General features: G+C 47.2%; 1 protein-coding gene and 1 pseudogene across 1 annotated transcript in view; one reads left to right on the top strand and one right to left on the bottom strand.

The window, feature by feature from the left end:
* Positions 1-2758: 2758 nt before the first annotated feature.
* Positions 2759-17757, bottom strand: part of PDLIM1 (PDZ and LIM domain 1) — a 50267-nt gene continuing 35268 nt past the window's right edge. The window contains exons 5-7 of the mRNA XM_047761051.1: positions 13845-13996; positions 3731-3848; positions 2759-3291 (exon numbers count right to left, since the gene is read on the bottom strand). Of these exons, the coding sequence (XP_047617007.1) occupies positions 3105-3291; positions 3731-3848; positions 13845-13996 (457 nt within the window). The 3' untranslated portion in view covers positions 2759-3104. The remainder of the gene's footprint in view (positions 3292-3730; positions 3849-13844; positions 13997-17757) is intronic.
* Positions 8457-8616, top strand: LOC125116100 (60S ribosomal protein L39-like; annotated as a pseudogene).

A 17757-nucleotide genomic window follows, 5' to 3' on the forward strand; every position in this document is an offset into this window, starting at 1 on the left:
CAGCCTCTCAGACAGCTCTGAGAAACTTCTCCATAGAGGCAGGGGAGGAGCATATATAAATATATATGAATCTTTTGGTTGGGAAATACATGTAGTCAAGCATGTATCTTGGTAAAAAAAAAAAATTACTTAGTATCAAAAAAAAAAAAACCCACAAAAAATACTGAGTTAATGATTTTGGTGCTTACCTATGAATGGGAAGATGCAAGAATCTGAGGTCCTTGAAATTCTTCCTCAGATATGTATCTTTCTCAGATAAGAATCTTAACTTAGGGGGGCCTCATTCCTTTCAGGAGCCTATGCTTAGTGTCTTATGCACTGTGTTCCAGGTATGGCCTGGATACAGAAGCATAGCTGACCCTAGGGAGGGTGGGCCATCAGAGGTGCCTGTCTAGAAGAGTGACACTGGGGCTTTATCCTGAAAGACTACTGATGCTAACTAAATCAAGAAGTGGAAGAAGAGCATTCCAAATCAAAGGGAATCACTGCATCAAAGTCTGTAATTCTGGCTGTCTTTTCCTCTTCAGGAAGTTGTCCAAAAGTTTAGCCATTAAAGAATGATGCAGGTCAGCTCATTCCTTCCATTTTGCCTTCATTTTAGAGTAAGCATGACAAAAACATAAAATCAGATAACTATGGTAGCCATGAAGCACAAGAAATGAGCCAAATCTGGAGTTCCCTTCGTGGCTCAGTGGTTAAGGAATCCGAATAGGAACCATGAAGTTGCAGGTTCGATCCCTGGCCTTGCTCAGTGAGTTAAGGATCCAGCGTTGCTGTGGCTGTGGCTGTGGCCAGCAGCTATGGCTCCAATCTGACCCCTAGCCTGGGAACCTCCATATGCCGCAAGAGCGGCCCAGGGAAGGGCAAAAACACCAAAAAAAAAAAAAGAAAGAAAAGAAAAAAAGAAATGAGCCAAATCTTAATCTGCTCTTGGCAGGAAATAATTTTATAAACCAAAGGCTGGAGGAAAAGAGGAGTTCTTGGCTACAAAACACAACTGGCACTTAGGATTGTGGTGCTGACTGATATCCTCTTTCATTCTGTTAGGAAATGGATTACCTCGGAGGCTGTGGGTAACAGCCTTAGTAGTAACTTGACACCCTGGTATCTGGACTTCCCTGGAAGGGAGGCACCCTCTATTTAAGACCCATTCCTCAGCAGTAATACTGTTGTTGAACGAGAAAAGCATCAGACATTTAGCACATTATCTGAGGAAAGGGGCTGGAGAAAGTTCTAAGAATTTATTACCCATTCATGCCCTTCCAATCAATAAATGCCAATCACAGTTGTTACCGTATTTGTAAATGTATCAGGGGAAAAAAATTGCTGTGGTTCAGAGAGCTTTCATTTGATGTTGATTTGCCCAAACCGTGAAGCTTAAGCCACCTTGCCTTTTATAAACTTAAGAGTTTAAAGATTAATGAATTGAAAAAAAAAAGAAAGAAAGAAAGAAAACCAAGAGCTTTTATATGAAGGTAAGTTTCTGTCTGAATGTTTTGCTTCAGGTTTGGCAGATTAGAAGTGCTTGGGTCTAAACTGGCTGTGGCATGTCCAAGTTTCAGGGATCTGCAGTGTGAAATCCTAGCGTTGCCATCTAACTAGAATCCTTACCACTCAACACTGACAAGCCAGTCCTTTCCTCAATGAAGGGTATTAGCTATTACCCATGTGGTGAACCTTGCTTAAGGGTAGCTGATTTGATCTTTTGGAGGAAGAAGAGTTGATGAAGAGACCCGTCTGTCTCTAGAGTGACTGGGGTGCCACTGTTTGAGCAAAAGACTCCATTAGTGGTTAGGCACCAACATATGACCTGTGGTGACTTCAGATCTCTTACCCAAGGCCCCTTCAAGGCCAGGGTTCCCCGTTTCTTCTGTGAGGAGAAAGCATTTGCCATTTCCCTGAGCAAACTGCAGGTTTAGGGCTGCTGACTATGTTCCTGTGTTATTTCCCATCACAAAGGAGAGAGGTTGTAATGGCAGCAAACCAGCCTGGGGAAGAACTTACTAGGGAGAATTTTAAGGCCAACTCATAAAGCTACCCATCTATTATCTGAAAAGGATTCACTTCCTCAGATAAGTCCCAAAACAGCCAGATGCAAAAACAGCATTTCATTATAACGTAACTATCCTGGCAGTTCCTATCGTGGCTCAGTGGTTAAAGAACCAAACTAGCACCCATGAGGACATGGGTTCAATCTCTGGCCTTACTCAGTGGTTAAGGATCTGGCATTGCCCTGAGCTGTGGTATAGTTTGCAGATGCAGCTCGGATCCTACATTGCTGTGGCTGTGGCATAGGCCAGTGGCTACAGCTCCGAATTGATCCCTAGCTTGGGAACCTCCATATGCTGTGTGTGCGGCCCTAAGAAAAAAAGACCAAAAAAAAAAAACCCAAAAAAAACAAAACCTATCTTTTTCTATTGGGTGGCCATGTCCACAGCATGCAGAAGTTTCCAGGCCAGGGATCAAACCAGAGCCACGGCAGGGCCCGAGCCACTGCAGTGGCCAATACCAAATCCTTAACCCACTGCGCCACAAGGACACTCCATAACCATCAGAGAAAGATAATTTGGAGCAAGCTTCAAATAAATATAAGACCAAAGCTGGTTCAAATATCAGTTTTCTCGCACCCGGACGAGAAGGCCTGCAAATCTCAGAGGATTGGGAACCTCAAACCAAGAGGAGAGGCCTTAGAAATCTCATCTGGCTTGAAACAGGAAATAGGATCCATGTCACATGATGAAAGAGACATCACACTGCCTTGGAGTCTATTAATTTATTGAGTAAATATGAAATCATTGTCAGACATACTAAATTCAGCTGGTTCAACTTTGGCAGATGTCCATTTGCAGCAGAGATGAATGGAGGTGAAGAGGAGACACAGTGCCGCTGGCAAGGGGACACTGAACAGAACCATCTTCTGTTAATTATAAAGGCGGGCATCACACAGCCAGTGTGAGTCAGTTAGCAGAGGGGATGTGACGTTTAATGAGCAGAAATCAAACCAAAGTAAACGAGCACTTTCAAGAAGATAGAGGCCCCAGCTTTCAGAGAACAAGACGCCACCAGGGACTCGTAGGAGAAACGTTTGGTGCCAAGCTGCCGGCTCACTTGGGAAACACAGTGACCACGTCGTAGCCCTCGGGTGGAATGACCCGCTCCCGGGCGTGCTTTTCACAGTAGATCTGATCCTCCACAAAGAAATGGCCCTTCTGTTTCAGGTTGGTGCCACAGTCGGTGCACACGTAACACTCAGGGTGGCGGTGACGGTCCCGCAGTTTCACAAACACGCCACTGCGGGGGTGTGGGGGGAAGGAAAGGGGCTCCGTTAGCGACCAGCACCTGAAGGTGGCACCAGGCTGGGGACTCCTCCCAGGGGAACCATCAAAGGGCAGATCAGGGCCTCCCAACCGGCCTCCAGGCATAAAGGGGCTTCTCATCCCTGGGGTCCAGAGAGATTACCCCTGAAGCCTTCTGGAAGTCCTTCCCACTTCAACAGAGCAGCCTTGCTTTTTCTGGTTTTATATGTTTATACCTTAAGAGTTTCCACGGCCAAGAAAAGCCTTCACCACCTGGCTCTGGGACATAGGACCCACTTGGCCTCTCTGCTCCATTTCCAGGCAGGATTTTTCTCTCCATCACACCCCAAATGTGCAACATCCAGCGCGTTCCACATTTTCATGGTTTACTTAACCTGCAGGGCCTCAGATGCCTGGGGAAGGGAGGTACTTACACTATGCCAGTGCCACATTTGTCACACATGGGCAACTTCTGGGCATTGCCAATCGATGCAGCCACTTTGGTGACTGGAGCCTTAACACTTCTGAATCCTGAGGGCTTGTTGGGATCCCCTAAAATGAGAAAAACATTTGGGTTGGTTAGGAAGGGCAAGATTGCATAAGCATCATTTAGCTCTTTCAGGGCCACTTATTCCAGCGAGGTCACAGGCACCGGAGTCAAACAGAACTGACTCTGCTGTGTGATTCTAGGTGAATTACTTAACTTCTCTGGTCCACAGTTTTCTTTTCTATAACACAGAAGATCATTTTCCCTTCACAGTGGTACAAAAAAGATTTTAAAAGACACATAAAGCCCTCCTACAGTACCTGGCACACAGCTGGCCCCCAAGGTACAAATTACATTACATGCTGATTAAATATGTGCAAACACTGATAGGGGAACTTCAAAATGCTTTACTAGATGGAATACATATGAGTAAAACACCTGATAATCAAAAGGCAGTGATTGATTGATAATCAAAAGGCAGTGATTGATTGGATTCCATTTACTAGATGGAATACATATGAGTAAAACACCTGATAATCAAAAGAAACCCACATCCAAGAACAAAATTATAGTAGAGCATGCTACAAGCAGCCAGTTAAAAACCACCTGCTACAGGGCAGAGCCAGTAACCTCCCTGCACTGAGCTTTCTGTAAACAAAATAAGCTCTAGTTGCCGGACACCCAACTGCCTACAGCCTAGTTCATCACATGTGCAGAGCCCTATGTCATGGTAGTTATTAATAGTGGTAAGCTACTGGAGTTCCCATCATGGCGCAGAGGAAACAAATCTGACTGGGAACCATGAGGTTGTGGGTTTGATCCCTGGCCTCGATCAGTGGGTTAAGGATCCGGCATTGCCATGAGCTGTGGTATAGGTTGCAGACACGGCTTGGATCCCTCGTTGCTGTGGCTCTGGCATAGGCCAGTGGCTACAGCTCCGATTAGACCTCAAGCCTGGGAATCTCCATGTGCCACAGGAGTGGCCCTGGAAAGCAAAAAAAAAAAAAAAAAAAATTGTGTTTAGGTACCTTTCACAATTAAAACAAATAAAGACACCTTCTCCCTGCAAATTTGAAAATCTGACCCAAAGCAAGAGGAAGTCTGAGGAAGCTAGGACCCTTCTCCTGGTCCAGACACTGAATTTCACCCCAAATAAGAAGACCCACATTGAGTCTGGAGGATTATTACCAAACCCCCCCAAGAGGGCTTCACTGACGACACACCTGCCGCTTCACACACACCATCTCCTTTAAGGAAATGGTGCGATATGTGCCATGAGCTGTGGTATAGGTTCCAGACATGGCTCGGATCCCGCATTGCTGTGGCTGTGGTGTAGGCCAGCAGCTGTAGCTCCAATTAGACCCCTAGCCTGGGAACCTCCATATGGTGCAGGTGCAGCCCCAAAAATAAAAAAAAATTAAAAAATATACATATATATATATATGTATATAGTGGTAAGCTACTATCATTATTATTGCCATATATTTGGCTGGCTGCATTTCCATATCACATTCTTCCACTGTGATGGGGTCTAGCAAGTATTGTCATGTTTATCAGCTATTTACACATCTCTCTGTGTGGACTGCAAATTACTGAAGCACCAGAACTCTGTTTTATATACTTTTCAATACTCCACAAGAGCCTACCATAGGCTTAGCAAATAACGGAGGCTCAATAAATACACATGAAATAAATGATAAAATGCCTTGACAAATGTGTGATGGTCCCTCCCTTAGTCCAATGTGTTTTGGCTCAAGAAGCCAGAAAAGTCTCTATACCAGGGTTCTGGTTTTTTTGCTTGTTTGTTTGTTTTTTGTCTTTTTTGCCATTTCTTGGGCCGCTCCCGCAGCATATGGAGGTTCCCAGGCTAGGGGTCTAATCGGAGCTGTAGGTTCTGGCCTATGCCAGAGCCACAGCAATGCGGGATCCAAACCGCGTCTGCAACCTACACCACAGCTCACGGCAACGCCAGATCCTTAACCCACTGAGCAAGGCCAGGGATTGAACCCGCAACCTCACGGTTCCTAGTCGGATTTGTTAACCACTGAGCCACAACAGGAACTCCTCTATGCCAGGGTTCTGAATGGGCATCTGTAAGCATCCCAAGCACCAGGAGAGATTTCATAACATTCTCAGACTAGGCTCTACTCCAGGTCTGTTAAACGAGCATCTCTGGGCGCAGGGGCCCCAGGAGATCTTGTTCTATACTCCAGGTTAAAATGCACTTCTTTAGACTAAAAGAGCTGTTCTCTTCGATCCCTGGCCCAGGAACTTCTACATGCCGTGTGCATGGCCAAAGAAACAACAACAACAACAACAAAACCCAAACAGCTATTCTCAAACTTTGCTGTGCATCAGAATCTAGGGGTTAAATCGGAGCTGTAGCTGCCAGCCTACGCCAGAGCAGGGCCAGATCCAAGCCACATCTGCAACCTACACCACAGATCACGGCAATGCCAATCCTTAACCCACTGAGGCCAGGGACTGAACCTGCATCTTCAAGGACACTATGTCAGGTTCTTAACCCACTGAGCCACAACAAGAGCTCCAGAATTTGCAGTTTTAATAAGCTCTCAGGTGCTGCTGCACTGCTGGTCCAGGAATCACAGTTTGAGAACCATTGGACAAGAGAAAAAAAATGACTTTTTGGGTAAGGTGAAGGGGGTAAGGAGAGGGTCATCCCTTATCTGCAGCCATGCCAGGTAATTGTGGGGCTGACAAACGAAGACCTTAGCTCTCTTGTCCATTTAGAAAATGAGTCCCCGTAAGCTGACTGGCCTTTCTGAACCAGAAATTGAGATGTGTTCATACAAGGGGATTTAGAGTTGGCTAGTGTGGTAGGCTGTATATTTTATCTGCAATTATCCTACCCTCCCTACCCTGGCCATGCTTCCCAAATAGGTCAGTGAGTCTCTACTGGCAGTAATCTTGTTCCCTAACAAGAGTTTTGGTTGTCACAACTAGAAGGGAGTACTGGTGGCATCTAGTGGGTAGAGGCCAAGGATGCTGCTAATGCCCTAAAATGCACAGAGCAGCCCCCCCACCAGAACTTACCTGGTCCAAAAAGTCAACAGTGCTAAGGCTGAGGAAACTTGTGCTTGGGGAGTTTACTTGCCTGGCCCAACAACTCTGAGTCTGGCCACAAGACTTGCTTTAGCCAATGAGTGTGAGCAGATGAGAGCCCTGTTTGGGCAGAAGCACGAAGTGCCCGGGTATGGTTTGATTCTGCCACCGCTAAGCTGCTGCCCTCTGCCATAAGAAATGTTGCCATTTGCAACAATGTGGATGGGCTTGGAGGGTATTACACTTAGTGAAATAAGTCAGAGAAAGACAAGTACTTTATGTTATCACTTATATGTGAAATCTAAAAAATTGAATGAATGAATATAGCAAAAGAGAAAGGGACTTACAAATATAGAGAACAAATTAGTGGTTACCCTTTGGGAGGGCAAATAGGGATGGGTATTAAGAGGTACAAACCACTATGTTAAAATAAATAAGCTACAAGAATATACTGCACAGTGTATTTTGTAATAGCTTTTTTTTGTTTGTTTTTTGGCTGCGCCCGTGGCATATGGAAGTTCCCAGGCCAGGGATTGAACCCTTACTGCCACAGAGACAACACCAGATCCTTAACCCACTGCGTCACAGGAGCTCCCATAATAACTTTAAATGGAGTATAATCGATTGAATCACTATGTTGTACACTTGAATTCTATAATATTGTGCATCAACTATACTACAATTTCAAAAAGAACAGCTAGTCCCAGAGAGCAACACCTCCCTCTGCTGACTCCCAGAAGAAAAACATTCGTGAAGCCAGACCCAGCCGTGCCAAAGCCCAAGCCACAGCTGACCAGCAGCCCTTGTGTAAGAAATGCATTTGTTTGAGTTCTCTGGTGGCCTAGTGGTTAAGGATTCAGCATTGTCACTGCTATGGCTCATGTTTGATCCTTAACCTGGGAACTTCCTCGTGCCATGGGCAAGCAGCCAAAAAAAAAAAAAAAAGTATGTGTTGCTCCAACTTCCTACTGACTAACAAAATGTGAGAGCTACCTTGATCATATCCATGAGGATGCAGGTTCAGTCCCTGGCCTTGCTCAGTGGGTTAAGGATCTGGCATTGCTGTGAGCTGTGTTATGGGTCACAGACTCAGCTCAGATTCGGAGTTGCTGTGGCTGTGGTGTAGGCAGCTGCAGCTCCGATTCGACCCCCTAGCCTGGGAACCGCAACATGCAGTAGGTAGGGCCCTAAAATGACAAAAATAAAAGCAAAAAGCAGCCTGGGACTTTAAGGGCCTCTTGATGGGTATTTATAGCACAGCCTCTCAGGTTTCCCCCATCAGTGCTGGGAACATCCCTTGTTGGGGAAGTGGCGAAAAAAGATGTCCACTGGCAACACACGAGCAGAGACAGAGATTACGAGGCTCAGCTGGGATTAGAAGCCTCGGCACTGCCCCTCACAGGAGCATGAGGGAAACTACCTGAGTGCTTTAGTTAACCCCAACCTCAAAGTACTTTCTTGCTTTTTTCCAAACATTCCCTACCTTCCTTGATCACAAGCCCAGCTTTACTCATTGTGACTTTTTTTGGCATTAAATTTTGACTTTTTAAAAATATTGCATTGAGCTCTCTTTTCTGCTATCCTATGTGCGGTTGAATTAGTTCCTTGCCATGTCTTCTCACAAGACTTTCAGGATTGGCCAATTTTTGGCCAAGAAGCAAAAGCAGAATTGTCCCACCCCCCCCCCAACGGATTCAAATGAAAACTGGTAATGAAATCAGGTACAACTCAAAGAGAAGACCCTGGAGAAGAACCAAGCTGGGTCTCTAAGGGAGCCTCCGCATATGAGGTGGGGCATGTATTTATGCTGTATGGCAGTCACTTCCTTGCATTTTACCGTATCACACTGAAAACAGCACAGGCATAGTTGGATATATCAGGAGATGGGTTCTCTTTATGTTGTTGTTTCTGTACAGCGCTTTGCCTCAGTAATAAATATGTGAAGGCCTCTTGTTGGAAAAATAAATAAATAAATAAAAATAATAAAAACTAAAAATATTGCACTGAAATTCCCTGGTGGCTCAGCAAGTTAAGGATCTGGCACTGTCTCGGATTGCTGTTGTGGCATGGGTTTGATCCCTGGCCCAGGAACTTCCGCATGTTGTAGGCATGGCCAAAAAATAAAAATAAAGATTGTGCATTGAAATACCATTTTTGCCTTGATTATCAGGTCATGGGGTGTCAGCTTAAGTTTGTACCCAAGGCAAATGCCTCCCTCACCTCATCCTAATCATGACCCTACCTAGAGGGAGCTCAGAAGGGCCTGGGTGGGCTGCTTCAGGCCTCTGAGTGTCCCAGACAGGCTCCCTCACTTTCTGGCTGGTGGTGCTGGAGCCACCTTGGCTGCCTATCCCCCGTGAAGAGAAGGAAACGGCAGCATCTCTGCACATCTGGACAATGTGGAAAGGAAACTGGCTTACTGAGGGGGCCAAATCAAAGAGGTCATGGCCTCTTACACGATGGTCTGTTTTTCACAGAAAAATGACCAGGAAAGGTTAGGAATATAGGACAGAAGGAAGAGAGGAACACGTGCGCCCCACCTGGTAGGAGGAAAATCCACTTCCCTTTTTGGAATAAAGAGAAGTAAACTGAATGAAGTCACACCATGGGAGCAGGGGAAGCTGTACTCTGGTTAAAGCCGGTCTTGCTGCAGCTTGTTCAGCCCTGCAGCGCCCCCTGCTGGCTCAATTTTGTCTCACTTATTCAGCCAACACTGCAAATGCAAATGAATTTCACTTCTTCCTTTCCTCCTCAGCTATCTTAAGGTAAAAATATTAGGTTCCTTTGAATTGTGCACAACTACAAAAATTTCCAAAGATCTCTTCTTTGCATTTCGGAGTTCCCGTCATGGCAAGAGGAAACGAACCCAACTAGGAACCATGAGGTTGCAGGTTCGATCCCTGGTCTTGTTCAGTGGGTTAAAGATCTGGCATTGCCATGAGCTGTGGTGTAGGCTGGCAGCTGTAGCTCTGATTGGACCCCTAGCCTGGAAATCTCCATATGCCATAGGTGTGGCCCTAAAAAAGCAAAATAATAATAATAATAAAAACCTAGAAAATGCCTTTGACATGGTAGATGTACCTTCGACTTTTTATAAAACTGCCAAACTATCTGTTCCCTTTTACCACCAGCAGTGAATGAGAGTTTAAAATCTTCCACATCTCACCAACACTATTGTTAGACATACTAAAATGTCACTCCTAGGTTTTAATCCAAGTAAAAGCATACCTCCATACAAAGACTTGTACATCAGTGTTGACAGCTCTGTTTGTAATCACCAGAAACTGGAAACAACCTAAAAGTCCTACAACATGTCAATGGATAAAACAGCTTGTAGTATATCCACATAATGGACTACTTACTACTCAGTAGTAAAAAGGAATGAATGATTGATACATTCAGCCGCATGGATTAATCTGAACATAATTAACCCTGACTCACCCCAACCTCCCCCAAAGCAGAGTATATGACTCTATTTATATACAATTCCACAAAATGCAAACTAATCTCTAGAGACCAAAAGCAGATCTAAGGTTCTCTGAGGAGTAGGTATGGCAGGTTGTGACCTGGAGGAGGGATTACAAATAGGCAGGAGGAAACTCTTGGGGGTGATGAATACATTCACTCTCTTGATTGTGGTGATGGTGTCAGGGGTGTATACATACACACGTAAAAATCAAACTGTAACTTCAAACACGTGCAGATTTTAAGTATGTGGCTCAGCGGTTAACGAACCCAAGTAGCATCCGTGAGGACGCAGGTTCGATCCCTGGCCTTGCTCAGTGGGTTAAGGATCTGGCATTGCCGTGAGCTGTGGTGTAGGTTGCAGACATGGTTCAGATCCCGCGTTGCTGTGGCTCTGGCGTAGGCTGGTGGCTACAGCTCCAATTAGATCCCAAGCCTGGGAATCTCCATATGCCACGGAAGTGGCCCTGAAAAACAAAACAAAACAAAACAAATTTGTGTTTTGGTACCTTTCACAATTAAAACAAAGACACCTTCTCCCTGCAAATTTGAGAATCTGACCCAAAGCGAGAGGAAGTCTGAGGAAGCTAGGACCCTTCTCCTGGTCCAGACACTGAATTTCACCCCAAATAAGAAGACCCACATTGAGTCTAGAGGATTATTACCAAACCCTGATGCAGCCAAACCTCCCAAGAGGGCTTCACTGACTACACACCTGCCACTTCACACACACCATTTCCTTTAAGGCTTTAAACTATCTGCGATATGTGCAGAGCCTAGGGCTTAAGAAAGCCACTTGCTAGAGGTCTCTTGGTGGGACTCGGGCAGATCCTGGATGCCAGTGCTGGTGGTGCAGCGCTGCTCTATTAACCACAGGCCTTCTCAAATGACAGTAACCCTCACTGAGTGCTTTTGCCATGCACTAGCCCCTGCCCTGAGTTTTGACCATTTCCTCTCAAATAAAAACAGGAATTTGAGCTCCCTCCTCTGAGAGCTTTCTGCATGTGGGAGATGTCTGGATTGGAATTTATGCTATTCCATTCATTGAAAATTGAATGCAAATGCATATTCAGAGATAAGGGAGAGAATACATACAAGATCTACTATTTCCCTTTTCCTTTTTAGCAAAGTTTTTATTTTCCTTGGGGCAAGACGATATCCAGCCCAGGGGAGAAAAACTATAATTCTCAGACTCTCTTGCAAATAAATGGGGGCCATGTGACTAAACTCTGGTCACAATATAAAAGGTGGGACTTCTGGGAAAGAGAAAACTGATTCACCTGAAAGGAGGATTCCCCAATTAGCCCTTTCCCTCTTCTTTCTTCCTGATGCCTGGAAAGTAGGCATGATGGCTGGAGCATCAGCTGCCAACTAGGATCACAAGGTAACCTTGAGAACAGATGTCACTGGCTTGGCAGGTAGAACACAGGATGGAAAACGTCCAGATCCTGATAAGAAGCGAGCTGCTGCCTCAGGGCAGCTCAGTGACCCTGGGCTTCAGAGGTCCTTCTCTGTGACCTCTGTGACCTGAGGGCATTTAACGAGATGAGCCCTGTAATGTCTGTCTATGGCCTACTTTGGGCTGGAACAGACTGACTTTTCCTCTCTTAACTGAAGGGTTTTGCACCCACTTAGAGTAGAGTAAGTTGCCGCTGCTCACATTTTGACAAAACCATCATGCTCTAGGGGTGGCCCCAAGTCATTTGTCAGTTGGGGTTGGGCCTAATACCGGAACTTAATGTGGAGTATGACTCATTCCTTCCAATCTGTACAGGTACTCTAAGCAAAGGGCGAAAAAGCTGGTAGAACAATATCCTTTTAGCAGAAAAGAAGAATGTTCCCAATTTCCTGTGCTTGTAAACTGCCAATTCTCTAGGACCCACCCAAACAGGGAAGGAAGCCTGGATGCTGGGTGTGCGCAGTAGGGAACTTTCAGCTCAGGAAGGATTCCCAGGAAGCCGATTCTGCACCCGGGGGCTTCCAGGAGGAAGGTGACTCTTCCAGAGGGCACTCAGCTCTGACCCTCCCTGGCTACCCAGGGCAAAGTGCCAACTCCTCAGGAGCCTGGCTGAAGAACAAAATCACCAACTGCCCCTCCCAGAAGCAACTGTTTGCACAGGCAGGAGCGCTGGGAAGAGGAAGATAGCAGGAGAAGGCAGGACCCTGGCGAGCCTCAGGGAAAGGGGCTGAGTGTGGAGGGCTGGGCATTGAGACCAGGAGGAGCCACACAACCCTGCTCTCCAGAAGTCGCTGGTAGCCAGACTGATGGTGAGAATCAGAAGGTGCTTATGAGGAGTTCCCATTGTGGCTCAGTGGTTAACAAATCCGACTAGGAACCATGAGGTTGAGGGTTCGATCCCTGGCCTTCCTCAGTGGGTTAAGGATCTGGCATCACCGTGAGCTGTAGCAGAGGCTGCAGACGCGGCTGGCCGCGTTGCTGTGACTCTGGTGTAGGCTGGTGGCTACAGCGCCGATTAGACCCCTAGCCTGGGAACCTCCATATGCCACAGAAGTGTCCCTAGAAATGTCAAAAGAAAAAAAGACCAAAAAAAAGGCTCTTATGAATGACCACCTAGGAGGTGGGCGTGCCTAAGAGCTACCGCTCACAAGCCAAGCATCCTTCTGCAACACAGCCATGCACCAGACATTTCTCATAATATACTGTTGTTGTCATATGCAGATAGCTTTGCTCCTCTCCACCTGAAAATTATCATGATAAACCCACAGCCTATGAATCTACAGTGCAAAGACTATCTCCTGAGACCTGCAGAGCCACATGGGTGGCCTGGGCGCCTAGAGCATCACACGTGGACAAGCTAAGGCTGGACTGGAGCCTCTTGATGAGATTTCAAACATCATAAGAGTTATGAAGCACCTACTGTGTGCCATCACAGTGATGGGTGTTTTGTGCGATTTACAACGTTTGCTCGTAGAGGAAAGGATTTTTATCTCCAGTTGACAAATGAGCAGCAGACCTAGAACAATTCAGAGACCTGTCTAAGTTCACACCAGGGAGGTGGGTGGGAGGGGCAGGAAGAAGAGATACGACCCAATTGTGGGCTCTCAGGAGGCCACTCAGCCAAGAGCAAGAACAAGCATGTGGCCCCAAGATGAAGCCCAGCACCTGGCTTCACTGTGATGCTCACTCATTTCACTCTGCTTGCTGTTCATTTTCATTCTGCTTGTCCCAGGCCACAGCCTTCCACCCACTCACACGTGCAAACCACTACAGAAGCATGGTGGCCAAGGGACAGACCATCAGAATCCCACAAGGGTCAGCACACCCTGCCCTCAGCCTCCCTGGGCTCCTAGGACAAGAAACAGCTACCCCATGTGGGGCTGGGAGTTCACTCATTCCCCCCTCCCCTTCTCCAGCGCCCTCCTTAAAGAGCTTTTGCATTTCAAGAGCCGGGCCTTCCAGAGCGAGTGGTTCCTTCCACCTCCTGGGGCTGTACTCACCTTTGCTTCAGCAACGACAGCCCCTCACCCCCGGCCTTGAACCAGAGCCTCTGACCACACACAGGGCTGTTTACCTTTTTCCTCAGACTCCAGGATTTCCTGCAAAACCAGGAACGAAGTGGACTGTTTCGGAGGCTCATTTAACTCCTGTTTCTCCTGAAGCATCTTGTAAACTTCAGATTCTTTGTCGATGACGAGCCCGCTTGGAAGCTGAGAATGGTCTAAGCTGTAAAGAATGTTTGCGAGTTATCAGGACATGCCAAGAGTTAGAAGAAAAAAAAAAAAATTCACCAGGCACCCCTTTCCAAGCCAAGACACCCCTGGTTCAAAGGGAGGAGAGAGACGACCCCCATGATCACGAGAGAAGCCCTCTCTTAACATGGCCACAGACCTCCCACCAGCACTGTGAGGTGTCTGCAGGCAGAGCCAGCTGCTGCTTCCAGACAATGAAACTATTTTTCCAAATAGTTTCAGGAACTCCATTACTTTTTGGCCTAGTCCCATGGAATGGGAATGCTGTGCTTCTTTCTAAATTACATAAACAAATGATGTCGAAAGAAAATTTCAAAGAGGGAAAATGCCAACCACAACCTGAGCACTAAGGACACAGCTGGGGCCCTGGGGACAGGCCATGTTCACTCCCCAGAGCAGAAATCCATGTTCTTCCTTCCGGATGACATCAAAGTGCTTTCTCGGTCTCTCTAAACTCCTCACTCTCACAGTGAGGCTCTCGCGTCTCCTTCCCTACCACGTGGAGGTAACAGTGTCTGCCCTGACCACTTCGCAGGGTTGGTGGCCAGGAGGAGCAAGGCAAGAGCTTTGTAAACAGTAAAGTGTGGTTCCTGTCAGGGAGGGGACCGAGGCCCTGCTGGACTTCATCACCCCTTCAAGGAGGTTGAACTCAAAGTCTCTGGCCAAGACAGCAATTATCTTTATCACCGCCCCACCATCTCATGGTAATGCCACCTCCCCCTCTTTGAGCAACCCGGCCCTCCCGACCCCCTACTAGGAAGGTATGTGGCCCACTTCTCACCCAGGCCCTCTAGGGCAATATACACCCCCAACCAACCAGCAAGTATATCAGAAGACCCCATCTTTCCCCAACCAATCTGCAGGTCAACAGGTGCATGGCAGGACCTCTCCTCTCTTTCCTTTGTCCCTGGGCTGTAAAATCAGACAGGACCAAGCACCGGGGTCAGGGGAGGGGCCTTTGCTGCCTGATCTGGCAGGAGGAGAGTGAGAGACTCCTATCAGCTTTACCTGTAAAGTCTGTCCTGAGACCCAACCCTTCTCTCCACCCCCTGTCCCAGCCACACCACCCAACAGGGCTGACAGCCTCTGTTAACTTGTCCCTCTGCCACCACCCTCAGCCCCAGCACCATCTTACTTCTCATCAGAGGCCAGAGTGATATTTTAAACTCAAGCACCAGACTGCGTCATGATTGGCTCAAAGTGTTCTCATCTGACTTAGAACCAAATATTTACCGTTTTAATAACAAAACACAAGGTTATTCAAACTCATGTCCTTTGGAGTACATATTCATTATGTTGGAGAATTAAAATGACTCGGGCTCGGATTGTCAGTGTCGGAAAGTGAGACACATGAACACAGGGAGGTCTTGACAAGGCTCTTCACTTCTGCAGAAGGGCAAAGAAAAGACCCTCCCTATTTATCCCTAACGCAGGTGACATCCCTGTCCCCTTCCCATTGGTCAGATCAGGGTGCACCTTCTTCTCGGTTGGCTAATTTGAACACAGTTGTTACTGGGAGAAGAGGGAAGGGGGGGGTGGAGGAGGGTGTCTCAGGCAAAGCAGGAACAAAATGGACTCACAAGACTTCCTTTGAGAGAAAAGACGTATGTTAATTCTCACAATTACAAAAAGCAGAAAGGCCCTATTTTGCTTCCCTTTCCAAACATATTGCCTGTGTCAACGAAAAAAAATCCACAACCTGAGCGTTGAGAATTAATTTTTATGTGGGGTGAAATTAGGACTTAAGCCCAGGAGACAACAGCACAGGGAGGCAGCCCCAAGGAACCGCTCCCAGGAGATGAGGGTGGAGCTAGAATATATAGGAGTTTTTGCCACAAAGGGCCGGGAGAAGGAACAAAAGAGGCCTGGGCTCTCTGAAATCATTTCTTTGATATGCACCTCCGCTCTCAGGTTCAGTATCCAAGAGTCTTCACAGCCTGAGGCACTCAGGCAGGCTCTCACCCTTGGAGGTGACTGCATCCAGGTGACGGTGACATTCTTTAACCTTTACTACAGACCAGGCTGAAATAACCACCCAAGGAAGAAAAGCGGGACTATCAGGATACGAAAACGGTGAGGGGGAGGTGCGAGCAGCAGACACACACTTTACAATATTTTGTTGCTGATCTCCTGAAGGTTACTGCCTGTCACAAGGAGCAGATCTCACCATTTTAGTGTTTTTCTTTGTTTTTCTTTCTTTTTTTTTTTTTGTCTTTTTGTCTATTCTAGGGACGCACCTGTGGCATACGGAGGTTCCCAGGCTAGGGATCTAATCAGAGCTGTAGCTGCCAGCCTACACCGCAGCCACAGCACAGCAACACGGGATCCAAGCCACGACTGTGACCTACACCACAGCTCACGGCAACACTGGATCCTTAACCCACTGAGCGAGGCCAGGGATCAAACCTGCAACCTCATGATTCCTAGTTGGATTCGTTAACCACTGAGCTGCGATAAGAACTCCATGTTTTTGTAGATATGAGGAGATGCAAGAATTGGGCACATAAAATTTTCTCCTGAAAATATCTTGACGACCCGAAGGCCTGTTCTTCCAGTTTTCCCAGAGGACAGAGTGCCTCACTCCTGGTTTCCACCCTGAGCTCCACTCAGAGGTTGCTGCGGGTTTGTAGCTGCAGGGGCTCATGTTTTAAGAGGCTGATGGCACGTGCCAAACTTCGGTTCACACATGCTCACTCCAGGCAGGCCAGTCTTCATAGGGTTTCTAGAATATACCAGCCTTTGCATGTCCTATTCCCTCTGTCGGGAACGCTCCCTCCCAGGGAGCCCCATGACTCCCACACTTTATGTAGGTTTCTGCTCAGATATCCTTCCTTGGAGAGGATCCCGGACCCTCGACATAAAACAGTCCGCCCACCCCCATCACTCTTCCCATTGCTCTGCTACATCTCTTTCCACGTCACCTCTCACTCTCTTTCCACAGATGAGACTCTCAGTTGTTTCTTTAGGGTCTGTCTCCCCCTAGAAAGTAAGCCCCATGAGGCTCAGGGCTCGGCAGGTGTTAGGGAAGTGAGTGATAGGTGCCAAGTGGATCGAATCATTTCCTCCTCCTCACTGCACCCTCTTCCTGCTCCCATGGGGTCACAGGGAAGCCCCCAGGGCTCTGCCAGGGAAATGGGCTGATCACCTCCTGCCTTTCAGCCTCAGCTGCTTTTTCAGAAGCCACCACCCACTAGGGTGGAAGGACAAAGTGTCCAGTAAGGCGGAAGAAAGAATACCAGATGGTGGTACAATTTATCGCCCACCCAGGATATAATTAGTTCACATCCCATTTTCTTTATTTACCTGTTTTTTCTTTTTTTATGGCCACACCCATGGCATATGGAAGTTCCCAAGCCAGGGATTGAATCCGAGCCACAGCCATGACCTACACGACAGCTGTGACAACAAGGAATCCTTTAACCCAGTGCACCAGTACGGGGATCCAACCTGAGCCTCCGTAGCGACCACTGCTGCTGCAGTCAGCTTCTTAACCCACTGTGCCACAGCAGGAACTCCTCACACCCCATTTTCAATGTGGCTCACAGCCCCAGCTAGAAGTAGGGTCGCTCACCTCAATGAAGCTTCAGGTTTTCCCTCTGACTAAGACCAGGTTCTCACAAAAGAGGACAGAGCCCTCAAAGAGAGACATCTGCTCTGCTGCTCACAGGGAAGGTCAGAATGTAAGGGGAGGAGTTCCCGTTGTGGCTCAGCAGAAACAAATCTAACTGGCCTCCA

Source organism: Phacochoerus africanus, chromosome 15 (assembly GCF_016906955.1).
Source record: "Phacochoerus africanus isolate WHEZ1 chromosome 15, ROS_Pafr_v1, whole genome shotgun sequence".
NCBI classification, from domain to species: Eukaryota; Metazoa; Chordata; class Mammalia; order Artiodactyla; family Suidae; genus Phacochoerus; species Phacochoerus africanus.